Raw genomic sequence first — 22,701 nt, 5'->3', positions numbered from 1 at the left:
TGGTCTCTTAAAAGGTATTTAGCTCTTCCGAAGTGAAGATATGTGGAAAGTTGAAAGGGAGGATTTATTTACCAACGATAAGTTTATTTAGGATTTTTGGGGGAAGTAAAAAAATTTCTCCTACCAAAAGTTCTCTTAGAGCATCGCTAATCTACAAATCCACCAATTTTTTTTCTATTTTTTTAATAATATTTCAAACTTATACTATAATATTATATCATTTTTCTTACTTTAAACAACTCATTCAAATTTTTACTTCAACAAAACAACTAACAAATTTCTCAAATTGATCCCACATTATAAAATAAAACAGTATTTTAATGTTACTTTTTGTGCATGCACCCACGAAAAAGGGAAGAGAACCGAGTTCTCTACATAGCATCTCAAAGTCATCAGAGCAACTCTAATGCTTCTCTCCAACAATTAAAAATGTTTTTTTTTTCGGTTTCTTTTATTGTGCGCTGTCAGTGAACAATCCACCGTTGGAGTTGCTCTTACTTTCTCACTCTACACACCACCTTACTTTAGGAAAAAGATAAATTAATAATCAAACAAGCTCTTGTCTCTTGAATTATGAAATTTTACAATTTAGTTGTGATTTGAAAAAAAGAACAGTGACTCCTATGTTATGGAATTGATTTGAAGCCTATGATTCCAAACATTGTTTTAAAGTGTGGTCCGTAACCGCAATTGCTGATGTAATATTATGATTTTTAAGGTTTTTACAACTGAATTAGACAATAATAACTACATGATTACCAACAATTTTCTATATTGCTATTTGTAATACAAGTACAACTAGATATAATTTGCCTTCCCAAAAAAACTACAACTATAATTTAAAACCCTAATTCAAAGAACATTTTGGTATCTGTATATAGGAGAAAGGGGGTTGCACTAAGACTTGTCACCACAGTTGAAGAATGGATGGTGAGAAATGGAGCTGAGTATGCATTCCTAGCCACTGAAAAGAATAATGATGCATCTAAAAACCTATTTACCATCAAGTGCAACTATGTGAATCTCAGCTCACTTGTCATATTTGTCCAACCAACTAGTTCCCTTACAAAGCAAATTTCCAGGGATATAAAAATAGAGAAAGTGGACATAGATCTAGCGATTTCGTTATACAGAAGAACCATGAGGACCAAAGATTTGTATCCATTAGACATGGATGTTATTCTGAAGGAGAAACTCAGCCTAGCCATATGGGTATGTTACTACAAAGAAGAGGGTTGACTCAACTTGCAAGATCTTATTAACAATGAAACCTCAAGATCATGGGTCATTTTTAGCATATGGAACACTTGTGAAGCCTATATAAGCTTCAAGTTAGAAAGTCTCAACTACTGAGGTTTCTTCTTACAACCTTAAATCATGCAAGAGAATAAGTTTTCCCTTGTCTCAAAATGTGGGTCAGTGACTCACTTTGTAGACCTTTTGGGTTTCTCTTCATATATGGGATCTATGGAGAGGGAGAGAACCTTGGAGAGCTCATGGAATCCATGTGGAGATTCACATCAAGAGTGGGAGAAGGTATGAGGGACTGTAGGGTGGTTATAACTGAGTTAGGGTTTGGGGATATCCTCTTGCCAACCACGTTCCTCAGACAGATTCTATGTCATGTATCGATGATCTATGGTACACAAAGAGACTTCCAAGCCATGGTGATGAAAATATTGATGAACTGATGATGAAGGGACAAGTGAGAAATGTGTTTGTTGACCCGAGAGATTTTTAGGTATATGATGTTCAAAGGTTTGCGGTTTGCCCATGAAAATAAAAAACTTTAGGTTGGGTTCTATGTTGGCCTAAATTAGCTTCGACATGATCTCTATCAGATGTTAATTAAATCTGTTGATTTTAATCAACAAATAATTACCTACATTTAGTTAGTTACTCACGATGTTAATATGCACTCCAACACAAATTTACAATACAAAAATGCTTTTAGATGTTCGCAATTAATCCGGAATGCATGCCATAAAACTTAGTATTATATTTGGATATCCAAAATGCTAATTTACACCTAGTGAGAGAGATAAAAGAGAGAAAAAAAATTAAGTATTATAGATGATATATATGATGTTATAGAAGGAGAGATATAATAAACAATAAGTATTAATTAAGTGTTTTGGAAAATTTAGTGTGTCCAAAGATCATATATTGCTTAATCTGTTTATCACTGGAATAGGATCAACTACATTCGACTGCTTTTTTTTCTTAATCTCTGTTTCCACACAGCTAATGACCACATGCAAGCATTTAGAGGTATGATAATTTCATGTACACCTAAATACCAGCCCAATGATAACTTAATTAGCTTGTCAAGATGGATGTGAGTTCTTTTTTTTTTGGGTGCATGGGGGGTTGTTTCTAACTTTGAACTAACACGTCAGAAATTATTTTCCTCGAATGCAATATACCATGCACTATATATAAGAAATGCAACTTAATTTAAATCATGAGTTCGTTTTAACTTTTACAAACAAACATTTGCTTAAAATTAAACGAGTAAAATTGCAAGGAAGAGGTACCTCAAACGTCATACAACGAATATGGAACATTGTTGAAGTGTCCGAAGTACATAATCTTTGTTTACACAAAAGCTAGCTCGAAAATAAGATCACAGTATTTATCTACCTAACTCTAGTGGAAAAAAAATATAGCATAGCTGTATAATTTGTTTGCTTTTTCAGCAGAGAAAAATATTTGATCAAATCCTAGACACAAATACCGTACAATAATTAACTGATAAGAAATTTTCTCCTCCTGTCATATTTAGAAATAAGTACATTCCAAATAATGTAATGAAAGAAATTATGTTGTTGAAGTGAAAGGATCACGTACTTTTTTCCAGAAAACTTAAGAAAACAATCATGCCGGACTTGTGAGAATTTCAAATTTAAAAAATTAAATAGATTCTTGTGGATGCTACCAATGATTTGAGGTGAATAAGTGTATCATATATACAATACTGAAATGTGTGAACCACTCTATATTTAAAGTTAAAACGCTCCAACTTCGAAGTGAAATAATTTCCTAGATTAAGGACCAGTCTACTACTAGTCTAATACTAATACTAATATAAAAAAAAAAAAGTCTAATACTAATACATCCTTTTTATAAATATAAGCTTTATATATACAGAGAGAGAGAGAGAGAGTGCAATTCAAATCAAATTGTTGAAACATTAGATCGATCTTGGCATACTTCTGTACTGATTTGGTTACTAATTTTTCTGTTTTATGACTATGATTTTTAACTTTTAGGTTTTCCAAAGGCACGCTAACTATGGCTACTTTGAAATAAAAATAGTACTAGAATTGATCAAATTTTCTTAGGTTCAGAAAACAGAAATGCATGATTAAATAAGATATTTGTGGCAATACTTGTGTTCGTATCCCTATAGCTCAGTTTTAGAGCATCAGTCTTGTAAACCGAAGGTCTATAATTCGATCCTACATGGGGGCATTCTAAAAGTCTTCTTGTACATCGAGCATCTATGTTCATCATTTCTATTTTTTTATTATCATATTATTGGATCATCTCTGTTTTTGCTCCAGTAAAAAGATGTGTATAATCACTATTATGTTCAAGTCTTGCCTTTTTGTTACTTCCAAGTGATTTATAAATAATTGGAAATAAAAAAGTTCTACCAATGTTAATTTTTAAATAAGTGAGAGTAAACCCTTTCAGTTTCATAGATAAAAAAAATCCGTGATAATATAATGCAAAATTACTAAACTTGTAGTAATTGATAGTAAATATATTGTCACTTGGGAAAATTAAACAAAAGTTTGATGACCATGTATTATCAGTATAAAAAATTTTACATTATTAGTAAGCAATTAAAAATTATTGTTGGTATGATTTATGTTTTTATTTGTTTTATTTTTAATTGGTATTTTATCATTTTCAAAGTAAAGTTTTAATACAAAAATATACTATAATTTTATAGCGTTAGTTTTGTCAACTGATTCTCAACCAAAGTTTGAGCTTCCTATTTTTAATTTGTACTTTTATCATTTTCATCTAGTATTTTTCGTGCATATTTTAATACCAATCCCAAATCTTCCACCAGAAATATATTTATGTAGCTTATAAGTTGTAAGAATAGCAAGCCAACTCGACTATGATTTGATGGAGCCTGAGCTAGAGGCATCTAAAAATCGATTTGACTATATCTCATAAATGTCAGGGTTATTTACAGTCTTCGCAATATAGAGCTTTCAATAAATACACCAAAACTTTAGGCCAATCAGGCTTTATTCCAAGTCAAAAGAAAACATCTATAATATCAATTTTGCCAAGGCCAAAATATAGTTTCTACCAAGGATGATTAACCAAGTTCCACCATGGTACTTGTCCGGAATCTGAAAGAAACTTTAGCCATCAATAAAAGCTAATTACCAACCCAACGCCTCTTTCGAGTTGGTCTGTGTTGCTTCATTTCACCTGTATCTACAATGGAATCATTGTTAAGCTTCAAACTCTCTTCTGCTTCTTTTTTCATTGTCATTGGTTGCTTAAAGCGCTCCCTACGTTTCTCCATCTTGGCTAATGAATCAAGAATCCTTTGACTGTCGTAACCACCTATATATTGGTCAGAACTATTTTCATTTTGTGACATTCTCTTCTTGTTCACACTGTCAGTCACTGCTGGACCTTCAGAAGCATCTCTTCTGGATACAGAAACCTTCTCCATGTATGGTTCTTCTGCAACAATCTGACCTTCCTCGATGTCCGAGCTTTCTTTCTGCGCTTGATCTTGAAGGTTCTGCACCCATTTCTTACTTTTGAGGTTGCTCTCGTATTTTGGGGAGTCAAATTTGAAGGTATTTTTATTAGATTCATCAAAACCCACTGAAGCTCTCTTCCGTTTCTTAGCAATCCCCTGGTTGACATTTTCAAGCCTTCCATTGCACGAGACTCTGGAACTTCTCACTTGAGACTGTTAATAGTCAAACCAAAAACAAGGAAAATATCAATATACATTTAACAAATAAGAAACCCCGTTGCTGACATATGCAGAATATTGCACCAAATAAATAATAGTGAAGTGTGACAAATGTGAACCACGGGAGTGGCAAATATAAACATAGAAACTAACAGAATGATCATTAGTAGTAAGTAAGCATTAAAGTGAAAAACATGGTAAAGGTATTAGACACTTTTCAAGCTTTATTGTGAGCTCAATATAAAAAAAAATGTTCCATACAAAAAGTTATGAATCTGCTAAATCATCCATAATAAAAAAATCAAATTGGGTACTACACTTGTATCTGTATAAATCTAATATTGATAAATACAACTAAAAGTATGAATGACACTGAAACTATCAAAGTCATATCAGATCAAGATAATCTAAGCATGAAAATGAGGCTTATAAAATATCGAATTTGGTAGAGTGGCCAATGTCTTTTTTATCACAATCAACAATAAATGCACCTTCATGCCATCAATAATCAACTTTGGAAATCATTTTAAAGAACTAAAACTTCATTTGAAGAAAAGCCCACAGAACAAAAGCCAGAAACCAGTTATAAAGTATACAAACCTTAAACATATAATAGGCTTATAGGTAGATAGGAGCATTTAGCAGAGAAAGGTAAATACCTGAAAAGACACATCCTTATTGTCCAAAACACAACATTTCTACATAAAAACCAATGCAGGCTTTTGAAAGTGATAAAATAATACAACTATTTTGCAGATCCATGCATTAATAATAGAATTGAATATACAATACAATTTTGACAAGTTAGGAAGAAGAGATAGTTTTGTCCAATTCTCTCCCCAGCCTACTTATAAAAGTAATTAAAGGCTAAACAGCATACTATGTCCATCACGATCTAAGGATAAGTTATAGTTTACCAATAATATGGGCCTGTTTGGATAAGCTTCTTTAGAAGCACTTCTAAAAGAAGAAAATAAGAAGAAAAAAGATGAGATGAGCTTTTCCATAAGCAAAAATAAGCTCTTCATGAGTTAATTTTTAGAAGCTCATCAATATAGCTTCTCTAAAAGATGAGATGACATTTACAAATTAGCTAATGGAAAACTCATTTTAACTAATGGAAAATCTCATTTCATTTTTTTCTTCTTATTTTCTTCTTCTAGAAGTGCTTCTAGAGAAGCTTACACCCAAACAGACCCTATATCTCATACCTAATAGAATGATAAATTCAGAAAACAATAAAATGTGCCAGAAATGTGTGATATCCAGTCAATTAAAATTCTAAACAAAATAAGTGCATTCATTATCTCAAGTCAAGAGATTTACAGATGTGGCCCTGATAAGGAATGATCACCAGCCATGTTGATGGCAGCAAGCTTAATCACCACAAACCCATTACCATATTATTTCACATTCCTAGCACGGCCATGTACTAATTTAATTGAATGGTTTAGAAGCAAAATAGAAAAGTGAGAAATTTTATTCTATTATGAACAATATCCAAAGCCTTATTCTACTAGAGGCAAAGTTGGCAAACATTTGAGAACACAACTATCAGTGTTATCAATGGTGGATGGATGAACATGGCGGAAGGCCAAAATTCAGCCATATAAACATGTCATCGTGCCTTATGGTGCCATCGTGGCCGCTATATAACAACACTGATGACTATTAATGTACCATACAATATTACTAAACAATGAGATTGATGTTTCGACTTCAAGAAACTGCACAACTTCATATGCTTGACTGCAAAAATTCTCTAGAATGTTTGCATTTTAGCTTGATATTGATGCTGAAACTCAACATCAATGTAATCTGAAATCAGTCCAAACTTAAAATCATTTTTTAAAAAAATGAAAGTTGAGAACGAAAAGATAAAACATAGTTAATATTTGGGAGTGAGGTAGTACGGCGGACATTAAATGAATAGTAGTTACCAAAAAGAAATAAAGTGCAACAGATGTCAAATAACTCTTTCATAAAGACAAAAGCACATGTTCTTGACCATATTTTCCCCATCTTTACCTTTCCTTCCCCATGAATCAAGTCAACTGATTTCCTGCATCTCAGCACTGCCTGCCCACCCTTACTTCTGCACATAATCTTAGAGCTACCTTTAAAATATTTCTCATTATCTCGTTTTGGCATACTTAGCTGATGCTGCTGCAATGGCAAATCATCACTCTGAACCTTAGTAAACAGAGATGTTGCATGAGTTTCATGACGCATAAAAATAATTTCATCCTCTGTCCAGTTCAGGAACTTAGATGGGGACCTATAAAATTGATACTCTTTTACAGGACAAATTCGGAAATCTTCATCTTCAGCAGTGTCAGTATAATCACACGACCAGTTGCTGTCTCTGTTGTCCCTAGCATGCTTATCTCTCCCCGAACCCCCAAGATTTCCATTTACTCTTGACCCATATGCATAATTTTTCACTGAATCTGTATAAGATTGTCTACGATGCTTAAAATTTGAAGTCCGGAAGTGTGTATATTTCTGACAATTATCTTCGACTTCCATTGTCCCAGAACACAAGTTATTCAAAACTAAAGGGGGCTTGTCAAAACGTCTTCCCCTACGGACAGATCTTCTCCAATCTCTATAAATATGTGGAAACTGCTCTTCACGATTATTGTCTAAAAATTCCTGTTCTCTCTCAGCAACAGTGGACATTCTATAGCTCTTGTTTAGAAACTCAAACTCACATTCATCAAAATCATCAATGCAATTTCTTTCTATAAGGGATTTTTCATCCATTCTTTTCCTTGGAGTATACCTCTCTTTATCAGGAAAAGATGAATGCTTTGGAGGAAACTGCCTTGACTCCCTGTAGGAGCAAGGACACAGGTCATCAGAAGAGTGCCCACAACCAAGATGATACCAATCTCTATCTCTGTCCTCACTATCTGCAAATCCAGGACCTGGTTCAAAAAAATAATCCCCCACATCCCCATTTTTTCTGTCATATCGATTTGTATTCTCCCTGAAGCTTTCTCGATCTTCGTGATAATATTTAGAGCGCCATGAAACCAACTCATCAATGACCTTTTCACCGCCATAATAGTAGGATTGTTTTGTTTCCCTATTACATGAAAGATCTCTTCTTTTATGACTGCCAAAAACTTGCAGTTGGTCTTTATGTCTGCCATAATCAACGGGTCGGTGAGCCAACAGAGACAGATTCCTTGCACTTGACTTGAGGATGGAGACATCATTATCATTTTCAGTGTGCTTATTCATATCATAACTATGAGGTTCATATCCACCACTTTGGTTCCTCCATTCCTTTCTGAATTGACCTCTAGTTCTTGAATTATAAGCTGCACTTACTGCTTTTTTATTGATACTGTTGTTCTTTGAGTTCTTCCAATAAAGTGCCAAAGACTCCTTCATTTCAGTAACACAATTCAACGATTTCCTTTTTAAAGGGCTAAGACTTTTATCATTATCAACATGTACACTGTTATCCGTTGCCTCAGAATCACCATCAGTATAGGAAGTCAGGCTGTGCTCTTGATCTCCAAGAGACAATTCTGATTCAGTCCAACATGGATAAGAACTACATGTGTCTATGCCACCACCTTCCTCTGCTTCTGTTTCTCCCTCCGGCACTTCTGCAGTATCTTCAGAATGTTGGTCTGCTTGATCCCGATGCTCATCTCCATCTACACCAGGAATTGGCCCACTTCTGTGAAATGCAGAATCCAGATATAAGTTGTGAAGCTGATAAAAGATCTAATGTACTAAACCAAGAAGAAACATTAAGAATTTTAACAATCAACTAATGTGTCAATAGGGGAAAACATGGTAGTCATTCACAAATTACAATAAAGAATCAATTTGAAACAAGGAATGCTGACAACTATACATAAGAAATTATTATCCTAGTATATGTTTTAGGATAAAGCTGCAGTTAAAGTACTCGTGTTATGTAATATGATTTTCATCAAAATAAGATTTTACAGACAATCAACACAGAAGGTTGAGGATAGGAGTTTTCTATATTTAGAAAATCAAAAAACATTCACATATCTATATTACTTTATAGTTTCATCTTGAACTTGAATTTGACAAATTTATCCATACTTCTAACATGATGGAGTATACAGAAATGCAAACAAGCTTCAATGAAGTTCAAACAGATCTGAATTCAATAATCCACACAAGAAAATATATAGAAAGGAATCAGACAGATGCAGTGTATCTGACCTTCTCTGAAGAGAAGAGTCCTCTGCTTTTTTCACATCTTCCAACTGATCTTCAGACAGCACTTCATTGAGTTCAGCAGAAGAATTGAGAGCATTTCTCTTACTACCTGCCATAGATTCCCCTTCTAATGATGCATCCATTACAGTGCTATTGCCAGAACCAGAACAGTCATCAGAGGAGTCAAGCAGCTTGATCTGCCCAAAACCAATAATAATTACTACAAAGACATAAGCAGCTACAGCACAAAAATTGTTGTGAACTGCACACCTCTATAACATTAAAATCCCTATTACGTGGACGCCTTACATCCATGGTTGGTTTCCGTTCAACCATGCTGTCCTCAACCTGAATTGCTCTGCCTTTTGGCTGAATTATCAAATATCAGTCATCAGTCAGTAACACGGTATCAAAATCCAAGTTCATATTTACAAGCAACAGTTAATAAGATAACTTGAAGAAACTCACAAAATACCAAAAGCTGTAAAATTATAATAGGTGCTGAAATTATAAGGAAAAGATGGAAAAAGGAAGAAGGGAGGCTGGGGAGCTCTGAATGTTACTCTTAATGTGTGAGAGTGAGATGTGTTACAAAACATTAACTGCTTTGATTTATGCTAATAACGTAGATCAAGCACTAATTTAGTTCAATTAATTCAAATCCATCCCAATAATACTGTTAACAAAACATGACTCCCAACACATGAATAACCCTAATATTCTAACAAGAGCCAACAGCTGAATATCTGCATACCAATCCACAATCTGATGAAGGAAAAAATGCATTTCCTGACACAACTTGATCAGTTTGCTCTCTCATGGCTTCCTGAAATACTTATCCCAGTCAGCAAGATCAGACAAGAGAATTCACCGTAATAACACAACGTATTTGTTATTACTTAAGTATACAGATATTACATTAAACACCTGATTCCAGTTTGTAGAGTCATCAACAGAAATACCAGTTTGCAAGGATGTTCGCCAAAGTTGCTCCTACAAACAGTGTAACACTATTATCAGTTATGTTTCTTGTGAGTCTCTAATAAAAACCAAATGTCAATTATCTCAAAGTTAACCATTAAACAGATAACCTAGTGGTTAATGCCAAAAACAGTGGCAGAAATTCCAGTACAGCTAGCCAGAGGAATGGATAAATAAATTATGCCAGCATCTAACCAGAGAAACCAAAAGACAAGCATCACATAAAAGATATAAAGTGAGATCTCTTGGGCATAACAATATACCCACCAATGAAGCACGGTATAGCTTCCAAGAGCTCTCATTAAAACCGAAGTTAAAGTAATCTGTTATGTCAACTCCAGGAACCTTCCATGGCTTCTCCGTTAATGTATCAATGTTTACATCAAATATACCCCTGCAATAGAGGGGGGAAATCACAATAGACAATAAGATTTACAAATGCTAGCTAGAATAATATAACATGTCCAAAATACCATGATCATTGCCAATTTCAGTATGAGATATGTGTGATCACATTGAACTCTGCAATGATATACCGCTTACTCACGCCACATTCAGTTTATCAAAGAAACAAAATTCACTGAGCTCTGTTATGGACTGCATATCAAAATGCATAGACTGACCAGTACCAAGGAAGAGCCAATCCATATCCACATTGAACAGCCATAGGATTTTCTGCAAGACACACTCGAGAGGAGCTCAATGCAAGGTTCTGGATGTAGGTATCACCATTCCTCCTCCCTTTATTCAAGGATGAAATGTAAGAACCCATACCCATGGATGCATTGGCCTTCGTATTATTCAAAATCGCCAATCCTCGACTCCTCCCACTCTACAGAAAGAAATCACAGTTCACTAAGCAACACAGTTTGAACAATTTAACACTAAACAAAACAAAACAAAAAAATGCATTGCACCACTTCAACAGAAAAACAATCCAAATAGAAAAATAACAAAAATATTACGCAATTGATATAACTTCTAATCTATTTCTTTGAGGCATTGCTTATTCATTACAGTATCCACAAACAATTGAAACAGCAATCCAATTCCAAATCATCCAATTACTAACAAAACAAATTTAAAAAACAGAAACAACTCAAAGAAAGAAAGAAAGAAGCAGCAGCACCTTACTGACCTTAGGATGAAAAAATCTGGAACCGTTGTTATCATCACCATTGTCGCCATCTCCGTCGTCGTCGCAAGCATCAGCTCCGACAGGAATATCCTCGTCATTCAGCACGATTTTCAGATCATCGTCGTCGTCGTCGCTGTCACTCTCAGCAGCACAGTCCTCATTAACTTTGTTGTTGTCCATATCCTTATCAAGATTCAAAATGTTACTGTTTACATCGAGTTTTTCTTCTTCTTCTTCTTCTGAGATGGCATTGGGAACTTCAATGTCGACGGCGTAGAGTTCGCCGAAATCGTCATCGTCGAAACCTTCCATTTTCAGTTTATATTCACATCGCAGCCACCTGAGGAAGAAGAGTAGTGAAATGAAATGGCTACGCCACCCAAAACCCCTAACTGACTTATAAATATCTCTCACTTGTCAAAACAAAAAACCTTTCCTTTGCCAAAACCCTTGCACAATCTTAAACCCTAGCATGCACATTTTAGAACTTTGAACAATAAAACAGAGTAACAATTATTAATGTAATATTTTGTAAATTATTCTTTTCTCAGTTAGAAATTTTTTTTCTATACTTGATTTTCCATTTTATATAAAAAAAATTATAAAATTTTATTGTTTTTCAACTTAATGTTAAACCTTAAATCTATATCATATTAATCATTTTTTTCATTTTTAATTCAAACTTACTAGATGAAAGGAAGAGAATGACAACAATAAATTTGTGGTGATGAAAATAGTGGTGGGCATGTAATTATGATCATGAACATAGTGAGAATGATAGTTACAATAATGATAATAGCATTAAGAGTGATAATAAGGGTGACAATTATAGTGTGAAACGAAATATCTTAAATAAAAAAAATAAAGGAATTAAAATTATATTTTTTTAAAAATTAAGAAATAAAATGTCTCAATTAAAAATTATGAGAACAAAAATCACATATTAAAAAAATAAAGAAACGAAAATTATATTTTATTTTTTTTAATTTTAAAACTTAAATATATGTGATATTTAAATATTAGGATTTTTTATTTGAGAGGTATAGTTGCAGATATAATGATATTCAAGTATCATATATCTATCAACATAGAAGTGGACAACATATAAATCATACTTTCACTAACCAAGCATATTAAAATATGAAAAGAACTCGTAAAAAATGGTGGGGTGAGCCCTAGTGCCCTACCTAATTCGTAAGGCAACCGATGCAGTGAGGGGGGTTGGGTCGTCGAGTTACTATATTTTTGTTTTAAAATATTGTTGTTGCTGTGTGCCTTCACCATTATGTGGTCTCTATTTGCCACTGCATAGCCTTCAACCACCACCTAAGGAAGCACGACCTCACGTCATGCCATTCTCCTCCCTTGCTCTTAAATAGCCATGGCCATTACCCTTGACCCACTTAGTTATTGTAATTTTCTTTTCTTTTTTTCCTTTTACAAAGTTTTATTGTTTAGTGTATATAAATATGTCTATATTATGACGGATTCTATAATTGACAAGTGCAACGAGTGATCCGTCAATGGACCAATATTTTACAACCATTAGATATAATGTTAAAATATTAAACGAAAAATATTCATTATTTTTATTCACCTAATATACTTGATATTTAAAAATTACACAATATATTTTCTCTTTCTCCTCCATTGGCTTTCACTTTGATTCCTTTTAAAACTATTTTCGGTCTTAAGCCTTTATATGCTTGGATATTCCTTTGTATGTTGTAAGTGTACTTTCAATATTCATGAATTGTGCTAAAGAATCTCATTTTAAAGCAGCAAAAAGAGTGTTGAGGTATGTCAAGGAGACTTTAAATTATGGAATGAAGTTCAATCAATTACAAGATTTCAAGTTGCAAGGCTATTTTGATAGTGATTGGGCATGGCCTTTAGATGATATGAAAAACACCTCAGGCTATTGTTTTAATTTTGGATCAGGGATGTTCTCTTGGAGTTCCAAAAAACAAGAAATTGTCGCACAGTCAACCGCTGAAGCAAAATTTATAGCAACCACAACAACTGTTAATCAAGCCTTATGGCTAAGGAAAATGCTAACTGATTTGCATTTGGAGCAAGATACAACTACTGAAGTAATGGTGGACAATCAGGCAGTCATAGCCATCTCTAAATATCCAATTTTTCATGGAAAAACAAAGCATTTTAGCATCAAATTATTTTTTCTTAGAGATGTACAGAGGGATGGTGCAGTGTGCTTGAAGTACTACAAGACTGAAGACCAGCTATCAGATATCTTCACCAAAGCTCTTCCAAGAAGCAGATTTGAGTTAGTGAGAGAGAAACTTGGACTTTCCAACCACTGATACAAGGAGGAGTGTTGAACATGTGTATCAGCAATTGCCTATCATGAGTGTTTAGAACTGTTTATTTTATTTTCAGTTATTGCTTTTTATGATTCCTTTCAATTACAATAGTTGTTATTTTAGTGGTTATTGTTTAGGAAGTCAGTTATTGCTTTTATAACTTCGTTCAATTACAAAAATCTCTACTTAAACAGATTATTATTCAATAAAATATGTGCATTCATCTCCCTTCATTCTGTTAGTTAAGTTTTTTTTCCAACAGGTTAGATAAGTTTAACACATTTTTCAAAAAGATATAACATGATTTTATTAGGATTTAAATGCATCATCTATTTGATAATACAAAATTATCTTTGCGAAATAGATTTGCAAAATATTCTTAAAGCAGAATTCAATTCCCTTGTGCTTTTATGTATTCCACACCTCAATATGTAATATGAATAAGCCTTTTTGATTTTGCTACCTACTTGCCTATTGTATAGAGTATGCCTTTTGTATAGTACACGTAAATGATGGAATTGCATTTGGTGATTGATATTGATTGTTTAGATGGATTGTTTTTGTATAGCTCTTTGTAATATTTTTGTAGAATGCTAACAGGAGTTAAAAAGGTTTTAAAAAATGAGAGTAAACCAAGGTACTATTAGACAAAATACAAAGAGAGTGTTTTTTTTCAAGGAAGTGCTCTCTAAGTTTTAGTAGGAAGCAATCTCTATCAGAACATAGACAATATTTCATCATCTATAATACTTCATCATCTATATCTATATTAAATCTATCCAAACCAATACTAATTGTCATTGTATGGTGCATTGGAGACCCATCTTGTTCTCTCCATTTTCACCTTTTTGCTTTTATTTTTTCTCTCTTCTGTTGTGCAAAACACACACTACTATAAAAAACATTAATTTACGACGCAGGTTCTACATCGGTGTAAAACACCCGTCGGTGTTGCTTTATCGGTGGCATTTTTGTAATTATCGTGTCCTTCAACAACGATGGTGGTTGAAACACCGTTTTTAAATTCCGCTTTCTCCTTTTTCCACTACGATCTTCGAAGGCACCATCTTAAAACCGCCTTGGAATGCTTCAAAACAAAGACGGTCTTGGGAACACCGTCTTAAATGGTTATTATTTTTAATTAATTTATCGAGCAAAGTAAGCCACTTTCTCTCTCATTCTCGCATTTTTTCTTGTCGACTCAACTTCTTCATCGTGGCGCTGCGGGAGATGAGGGAGGTGGCGCCTCAACTTCTTCATGTCACACACTCTCTCTCTTAGTGGAGACGTGAGGATTGTTGACCTTTACACTGATACGCAGAACATAGCCGAGAGTGGGCACCCGGCGGTGCAATTGGTGCTAGGGTTTTTGTGGGAAATGGGGCTTTTTAGAGAGCAAATCAAGGGGAAGGCCTTTCGGTACCACCACTTCACCGCAGAGGGAGGCAACATGCAATCGAAGATGGAATTGGTCTACAACTACACGAGGAGCGACCACTCCTGTCCTCCAGCCACGTCACGCGCCCCCCCAGCTACGGCTTTGTCCGCATGACATCGTTCACGCGAAACCGCTCTTGCCCCTTGCACACTAAGAAGAACCTGTCGCGCAGATATAAGAAATAAAAAAGAAAAGAAGAAGAAGAACTTTGGTACCCTCTTCTGCGGCCTCTTTCTCTCTCTCTCTCGGGTTAGTTTTTCCTCACTCTTTTCCGTTATTTTCTTTGCTCCTTACGGATCACGTCTTTTCTTTTTTCTCACGCCTTTCAATTCAATTTATCCATCACACAAAATCTACAATTTTTTTTTATTTTTATCTTTTTTACTAGGGCTGGTATGAAGAAAAAAAGCCCTTTTTCAAGTGTTTTTAATTTTCAATAAATAGAGTAAACTGATTATTTTTTGTTTGTTTTGTGTTGTGATTGTAACTTGCAAAGTGAAGTTGTGAGTGCAGATTTCTTGCGTGGTTTATCATGGGGGATAGTCAGTATTCATTTTCTCTCACCACATGTAGGTATTGTTATTGCTCTTAACTTTCAATTTGGTTTAATTTTTTGTTTATATTAAAGAGAAGGGTATGCTTTGTGTTTCAACTGATTGCGCTGTGTTGTGGAACAACCCTTCTGGAAAGCTTGTTCAGATTGAGCATGCTTTGACGGTTGTTGGGTCTGGACAAATGTCTTTGGGAATTAAAGGTGATTGATTGGTTGAAGTAACTTTAGGTTTCAAATTTCACACCTAAGTTTACAGTAGTGTTCTGGGATTTCCGATTAAGTTAAGTGGGATTGAGGTGGCTGAGGGTGCTGGTAAATAGACAGAAACTGGAGTGGTGGTGTATGCGGCTATGATATATTGAGTTTGACCCTTGTTTATTTAATAGACTGGTGGTGTGTGGAAAGATCACTGAAAAAAATTGTATGTGCTGGATAAGTATTATGGTGGTGTGTGGAACGATCACTAAATACAATATCATCTTAGTGTTAGATTATCATAAGAAAGAAAAATGACAGTTTTTTTCCCACCAAATGTTGAAAGAATGAGCTTGTATGGGTTGTTTTCTAATAGATCGGTAGAAGATTGAATCAATGCAGAAAGGATTACAATTCTTTGTTATAGGCCATTTAAGGGGCTTTGACATGATGGGAAGTTAAGTTCTGTTTTGGGAAAACAGTGCTCTTTGAAATGTAGAATTTCTTCGGTTGAGTATGCTTTAGACTTTAGAGGAGGCTAGAGTTAGAGATTTCTTAGTTTGTGATTTAATTGTGTATTTTGGTGTAACTTATTTTACATATTTCTGCATCGGTCCTTAAGTAAGCACTGATGTGGAAAAACATTTTTTTGACATCGTTCACGTATGCAACACCGATGTAGAAGGTCTAATTTCTACATCGGTGGTCAGGATAGCACCGTTGTAAAAACTGCAATGTAAAAAACGTTGTCTTTCTACAACGTTCGTTTGAAAACCGATGTTGAAATTTTTAACTTTTAACGACATCCTATTCAACATCGGTTGACCACCGATGTAGAATGTCGTATTTCACCGATGTAAAAACTGTGTTATGTAGTAGTGACATGTTACTTATCTAGTACTTAAAACTATTTTGGATTTTAAAAATGTCCTAAACTTATTTATTTTTTAGTTTCTGAAATCAAATAAAATTTTGAAACTTGCTTTTAGAACACCAAACAAAAACAAACTTGATCAAACATTTCTTTTGTTTTAAAAAAAAGATTTTAAACACAAATGTCAAACAAGTAATAAGTGTTTTTTTCCTTTAAATAACTCTACGTACCCAGCTTGACTTATTAGACCCAACGTGACTTTCAGATACCACTAACTAAAATGGGGTCAAATAGAAAGTAGGAAACTGAACTTTAATTCACCCAATAATTAATACATATGTTAATTTGGTACGTAACATCTTCGGAGCTAGTTAGCTTACGAACTTTAAAGGGTTGATCCGTGGATTTTTATTATAATAAAAAGATTATACCGACGGAGTAATTTCCGATTAGATTTGTGTGATAATAATTCAGTTTATTCAATATACTAGAACATCAATTATTTTTCTAATTATAAATAGATGAGGGCGACCTAATATAATAAGCTAGCTAGCTGTGAAATTTTAAAGTGGCTGCAGCTATTTAATTGCATCACATGGCTGGTCACACTCACACATGCACCAACAGGATGACCAGGCTCTCCTCCTAAACCTCAGGACTTAGGTTACTATAATTTACACAGTAATGAATTCATATTCATAGTGATTCTTCTATCTATCTGAACAAGAAAGTAGTAGCTTTATCCAAAGGGTACTTGAATCCACAACATGTGCCTCTCAGAAGCATAGAAAGAAAGATGTAATTACCTGTTGATTGATCATTTCACACATATCGGTGAAACGATGCTTTGTCTTTTGGCAACCTAACAATGACTTACAACTGTTGCATGAATGTTGAATAAATTAAGGTTTGATTTTAGAGGCAGCTTTCGCTCACACTTTGCTAGGTAGGTTATAGACCCCTCTTTCTTCCACTATCAAATACTACCTGCAAAGTGGTTTTGTATCTTCTTTTCACGTGCGTCATCTAATCTAATCGATTAAGTAAATAAACATTTATGACATAGTTTGCCGAGGATTGATAGACATATATGCATACATAAAATGATAAGAAAAAAGCTAACATTGTTAGGGGAATTAAAGGGCCGGGTTTCATAATTCATAATGAATAGATTGTTAATTTAGTCCCTCAAGTATTATAACTATTTTCTCAAAAGTATTGAATGTTTATAAAAGTTTAGTCTCTAATTCACTATATTTTATTAACCTTGAGAGATGATTTAACTATCAAATTGATTTCAAAATATTTTAAATGGTTTAATTCAGTTCCTAAATTTTTAAAATGTTCAATTTAATCCTCAATTTCTTAAAATAAACTAATTTGATCCAATTTTTTTAAAAGATCTAATTTGATCCTCAAATTTTTAAAAATAAATCAATTTGATCCTCAAATTATTTTTAAATAATTTAATTTGATCCTCAAGTTCTTGAAAATTTAGGGACCAAATTGATTCATTTTTAAGAATTTGATGATCAAATTAAATTTTTTAAAAATTTGGAAATTAAATTGTTTATTTTTAAAAACTTGAGAATCAAATTAAATTTTTTAAAAATTTAGAGATCAAATTAAACTATTTAAAATAATTTGGGAATCAAATTAATAATTAAACATTTAGATACCAATTTGATATATTTTTCAATACTTGAAGAATTACTTATTATGATTTATAATGCTTACAAGAGATTACTTTAAAAATTTCTTTCTTTAGAGACTATTTAAAAAAATAATACTTTAAGAAATTGAGGGGTTTACTCGTCTCATAATACAGAGGTGAAATTATATATATATATATATATATATATATATATATATATATATATATATATATATTGCATGGTGTATGCAACCGTGTCTACCTATGCATGCATGTCATTCATGAATATTGAATGATACGTTTACTTTTTGTCAAAGTTGGATAGGTCTATATAGTAATATGTAGCCATGTAGGTGAAACAAAAGTGGAAAAGTGGAAGAATAAGAAGCAATTTTGCAAGTCCCCTAGTTTCCTGTCTCTGACATAGGGGACTGCCATTGCTTCTCTGTAACTGTAACTTTCTTCTTAGAGCAAAGAATTCATGGTGCTTAATTTGTCCCATCTCTAGATTCTATATATCCATCTAAATGTAAAAGCAGAAGGGTAAGGAAAGGTAAAACGGAATATTGGAATTTGAACAATCCATGAACTGAGGCTGTGAAAGTGGAATCAGAAAAAGGGCATTTAACTTTTTGACCAGCAAAAGTGTTTCTTTCCCTTCAACCTTTTGTTACCAACATAAATATAACTGCATAGGAAAAATACGCAATGAAATATAGTAATATACACCCCAATCACCTACCCAACCGGTTATAGTTATATTCATTTTCATTTTATTTGGTTTATTCGCATTTTCAATCATCTCTTCACGACTTGGGATAAAGGGAAAAAAAAATCTTGTTGTGGCCTTTTATTTTTTGGCTTTGGCATGCTGTTCTTTCCAATAATCCTTCATTAATAGTTCACTTCTGCATTCATTTTCTGCGGATAAGAGATATACACCTTGCCTACATATATCTCGTATTATAATTCCTCCGTCCATGATGTTTAAGTTATTTCAAACACTTTAAAAAAAGTATTTCTAAGAGAATTAATATTTATAAGGGATAGTTTTATTAAAATATTCTTGTTCTTTTTTTAATTTCAATAAATATATTATTAATTTTTTTAAGACAATAACATTTAGATCAAATTAAAATAGACGTTTAAATACCTCATTAAAAGTGAGAACATCACAATGAAATATTTTAAAAAGGCTAAAAATAAGTTCAATTTGGAATAGAGGGAGTAACTTTTAATATTATTGTAAAATTTTAATATTTGTATTGTCATATTCAAATTTTATACATTATTATTATTATAAAAATGTTTTATTGGAATGTTGTATGTCTTGGATGATCACACTAAATTTTTATTTATAATGAGTAAATGAGTTTAGTATTGATTACATAGGATCAATCAAATAATGAGTAATGATAACTAAATTACTAATTATTATCTAATCATAAATAAGAGAATAATATGTAATTTAACCCTCCCCTCAAGCTTGAACCTATATGTTATATAAATTGAGCTTGTTACAAATACGATCAACCATAGAAATGAAAGATTGTTCAAGTTGTGTGGTTGCGTCGAATAAACATGATTTGTATTGCTCATTCGTGAGAAGAGCATAAAGGTGCACTGAGGACACCTTGAGGTGGAGGGAGAGAAAACTACTGTGAGACTCGCCGGAGATGCATCACACGTCATAAAGGAGAACATGTGTAAACTTCAAAGGCCAAAAAAGGGTCATGCGTGGGGTGCATCTGACGGTGTGTTGGTTGTGCACTTAGGCGACGTGACAATATTTTACGATGGGTGACAATGGTCGAAGGTGAGGTTCGATAAAAAGGCATAGGGAAGTTTGCCAGGCAAGGGCATAGCAGTCACACGATACTATTTATCGTAAAGAGGGGTAGAACCAGCAAAAGCCATGGTGAATGAAAATAAAAACATGAAATTTTAATCCATTAAAATAAGATTTAATGTCACTTTTGATTCATTATATTTTATAATTATGCCATTTTGATGTATTAAATTTTAAAAATTTCATTTTAATCTTTCAAAATTCATCATTTTAATTATTTCTTCTATTGTGGTTAAAAATACTAATATTATGTTAATTTTTAAAATAATTAGTTTACCGTGTAATAGCTAAAAGTCGTCAGTATCTTTAATTTAGTCCTATTCATCTTCCTCGTCAATATTTTTCCAATTCCAGACCAATTCGACATCGAGCAGCCACGGGCCCCGGAGATCAAGGGCCAAATGCTGCACCTCTAGTGTAGATCTGGCTAGTGACGACGCGCGGTGACGAGGTTGGTGGTGACTGTCGCGCGCACACCAATCTGGTATGGTAGAGGGTCGTGGTGTGGTCGTGATTGTGCGCAAAGGAGGGGTGGCGACCATGGTGGTCGGTGTTGGTTGTGGAGTTGCGCAAAGGCGTGTTAGGGCTGCTGGTGGTGTGCGCTGGCGATGGGTTGGTGGGAGAGGTGGTTCGACGTGCGGATCAGGTCTTGAAGAATATGGCGGCGCGCACGGACCCTGTGGTGATGAGAGATCTGAGTAGAGGTTCACAAACCAGATCTTGGCGAGTTCGCCTGCCGCCGACGAGGCAACCCTCTTCTAGACTTGAACCAACGACGAAACACTAAGATCCATCCTCGCACCCACATTAACCAGATCTCAGGGGCGATAGAGGGTGACTTGCGATGGCCGCGATTGACGGAGAGGAAGAATTGCAGTGGTGATAGAGAGGAAACGAAGTGATTGTTGTGACTTGGCTTCTTTATTGCTTTTTGTGTTTGGGTTGGATTTGTTGTAGGACTTGCTGAGGGATCTTTGGATTTGGGGTTTTAAGAGTGGATAGTTATAGTATTTGGGTGATTGGTGTGTTGGTTTTGGTGGTAGAAAGATGAAGAAGATGGAACAAAATGAGAGATGAGGATGACCATTTTGTTTAGAAGTTTACCGATTTAAAATAGACTAAAATACTGGCGGTTATTAGTTGTCTTTATCTTAAATTAATTATTCTAAAATTTAAAAGTTAACAAAAAGAAAAAGGGTGTTGCTAGGTGCACCCAGCATTATTGCTGGTGCACCTAGCATCACTTGATAATGCCAAAAATGCCCCTTCATTGGTAATATGTACGAATCAGGATGATCCATAAAGCACGGTCTAATCCTCTAGTCTTAACCATGATCTGCATATGTTGTGCTATTAGACGCAAGCAAATTTGCCAAAACAATTTTCCTTTTTCTCATTTTCTAAACGAATGATGGGTGTTATACTTGTAGGTTATGATTTTGAATGTGTCTAAAAGGTGTGTTAATAAGCATTAACTAGGCATTATGCTTGTTAACTAGGGATTATACTTGTTAACTAGCCATTATACTTGTTAATTAACAATAAATCACTTTGGTCAAATAACCATAAAGGAACTTAATTGACTAAAAGCATTCTCAACTTTGTTTCTTTGGCTATCTAACCTAGAATGCTAAGATTGATGACAACTTTACTATTACAAACCAAGCTTAGTGAGGCTAATACCATTTGACATTGATTTACTTAGCTTGAAGCTTGTAAGCTTAGGGACATTTGACATTTGACATTGATTTCAAAGCCTCATTTTATCAAAGGAAAAATAAAATATTGCATTGTAGAAGGGATATTTAGATATGTATAATTTCGTGTATATCCTGTCATTTCTATGTTACCCTTTTGTTATTTTTTATTATAAATTGTTTTGCACCCCTTTCTCATATCTCAATTTTTTTTAAGTACTTTCTGTCTGATATCTTAGGAGGGAGCATGGAATAGAACGGAAAATAAGTGGTGGCCTTCCAATGGTGCTTGTTCCATAGTCAAGTGATTGAGGTTGACAAACACCAATTTGAAGGTGAATATGGGAAAACTTGCTAATGATGATACTGATTGTGGAACTAGAAGTAGAAAGCAATCAGGAAATAACGGCATGAAGAAAGGGTTGTTTCACACAAAATTTGACAAGGTTTGTTACCTAATTGATCATATTTGTGTTGCCAATTTACTGCTTTATAGCTTTTGGTTCATGTTTTTGCCATCTAAATATGAGAGCTTTTAATTCTAATTTTAGGGTAACTGCAGATATTTCATTATCATACTATTTTCATTTTCTTCAACGTTGCAACTATTGCTTAGAAATTCAAAATCTAAATGTGATTGTTATTTACCATATTAGGAGAAAATCTATTGCTAAATGGGTTACATAAGTCAGTTGCAGAAAAAATTGTTGTGGTTTAAATTTAAGCAACCCAATGCCCTGAATTTATCAAACTCTGCTGAGTAGTGTAAATTGACCACTTGCACATAATTACATATGCAAAAGTAGGTCCAACTAGTTGAGCC

The 22,701-nt window shown here is 33.8% G+C and overlaps 1 protein-coding gene across 6 annotated transcripts; it reads right to left on the bottom strand.

The window, feature by feature from the left end:
- Positions 1-4,156: 4,156 nt before the first annotated feature.
- Positions 4,157-11,733, bottom strand: LOC114388231 (FIP1[III]-like protein). 6 transcript variants are annotated; one of them, XM_028348604.1, is made up of 9 exons: positions 11,286-11,733; positions 10,786-10,988; positions 10,424-10,550; positions 10,094-10,168; positions 9,930-10,001; positions 9,446-9,544; positions 9,179-9,372; positions 6,989-8,657; positions 4,157-4,954 (listed from the first exon to the last, which is right to left on the bottom strand). In XM_028348604.1, exons 1-9 carry the CDS (start codon positions 11,604-11,606, stop codon positions 4,406-4,408), a joined length of 3,309 nt encoding a protein of 1,102 aa, XP_028204405.1. In that variant the 5' UTR covers positions 11,607-11,733; the 3' UTR covers positions 4,157-4,405. The 6 variants fall into 6 exon arrangements, with proteins under 6 accessions (XP_028204405.1, XP_028204404.1, XP_028204406.1 ...); XM_028348603.1 differs by having other exon boundaries at positions 10,780-10,988; positions 11,286-11,732; XM_028348605.1 differs by having other exon boundaries at positions 10,103-10,168; positions 10,780-10,988; positions 11,286-11,731.
- Positions 11,734-22,701: the final 10,968 nt, after the last annotated feature.

Source organism: Glycine soja, chromosome 15, assembly GCF_004193775.1.
Source record: "Glycine soja cultivar W05 chromosome 15, ASM419377v2, whole genome shotgun sequence".
Lineage (NCBI taxonomy): Eukaryota > Viridiplantae > Streptophyta > Magnoliopsida > Fabales > Fabaceae > Glycine > Glycine soja.
The sequence above is the reverse complement of the archived record's forward strand: the minus strand, read 5'-3'. Positions and strand labels throughout refer to the sequence as shown.

Bases quoted from the DNA above. Each gene is read 5' to 3' on its own strand.
- LOC114388231 (XM_028348603.1), bottom strand. From the start codon at position 11,606: ATGGAAGGTTTCGACGATGACGATTTCGGCGAACTCTACGCCGTCGAC. The intron at 10,002-10,093 runs GTAATATCTGTA...TAAGTATTTCAG, and splicing joins ACTGGAATCAGGTGTTTAAT to GAAGCCATGAGAGAGCAAAC. The intron at 4,955-6,988 runs GTAAAGATGGGG...GACTATTAACAG, and splicing joins TGATTCATGGGGAAGGAAAG to TCTCAAGTGAGAAGTTCCAG.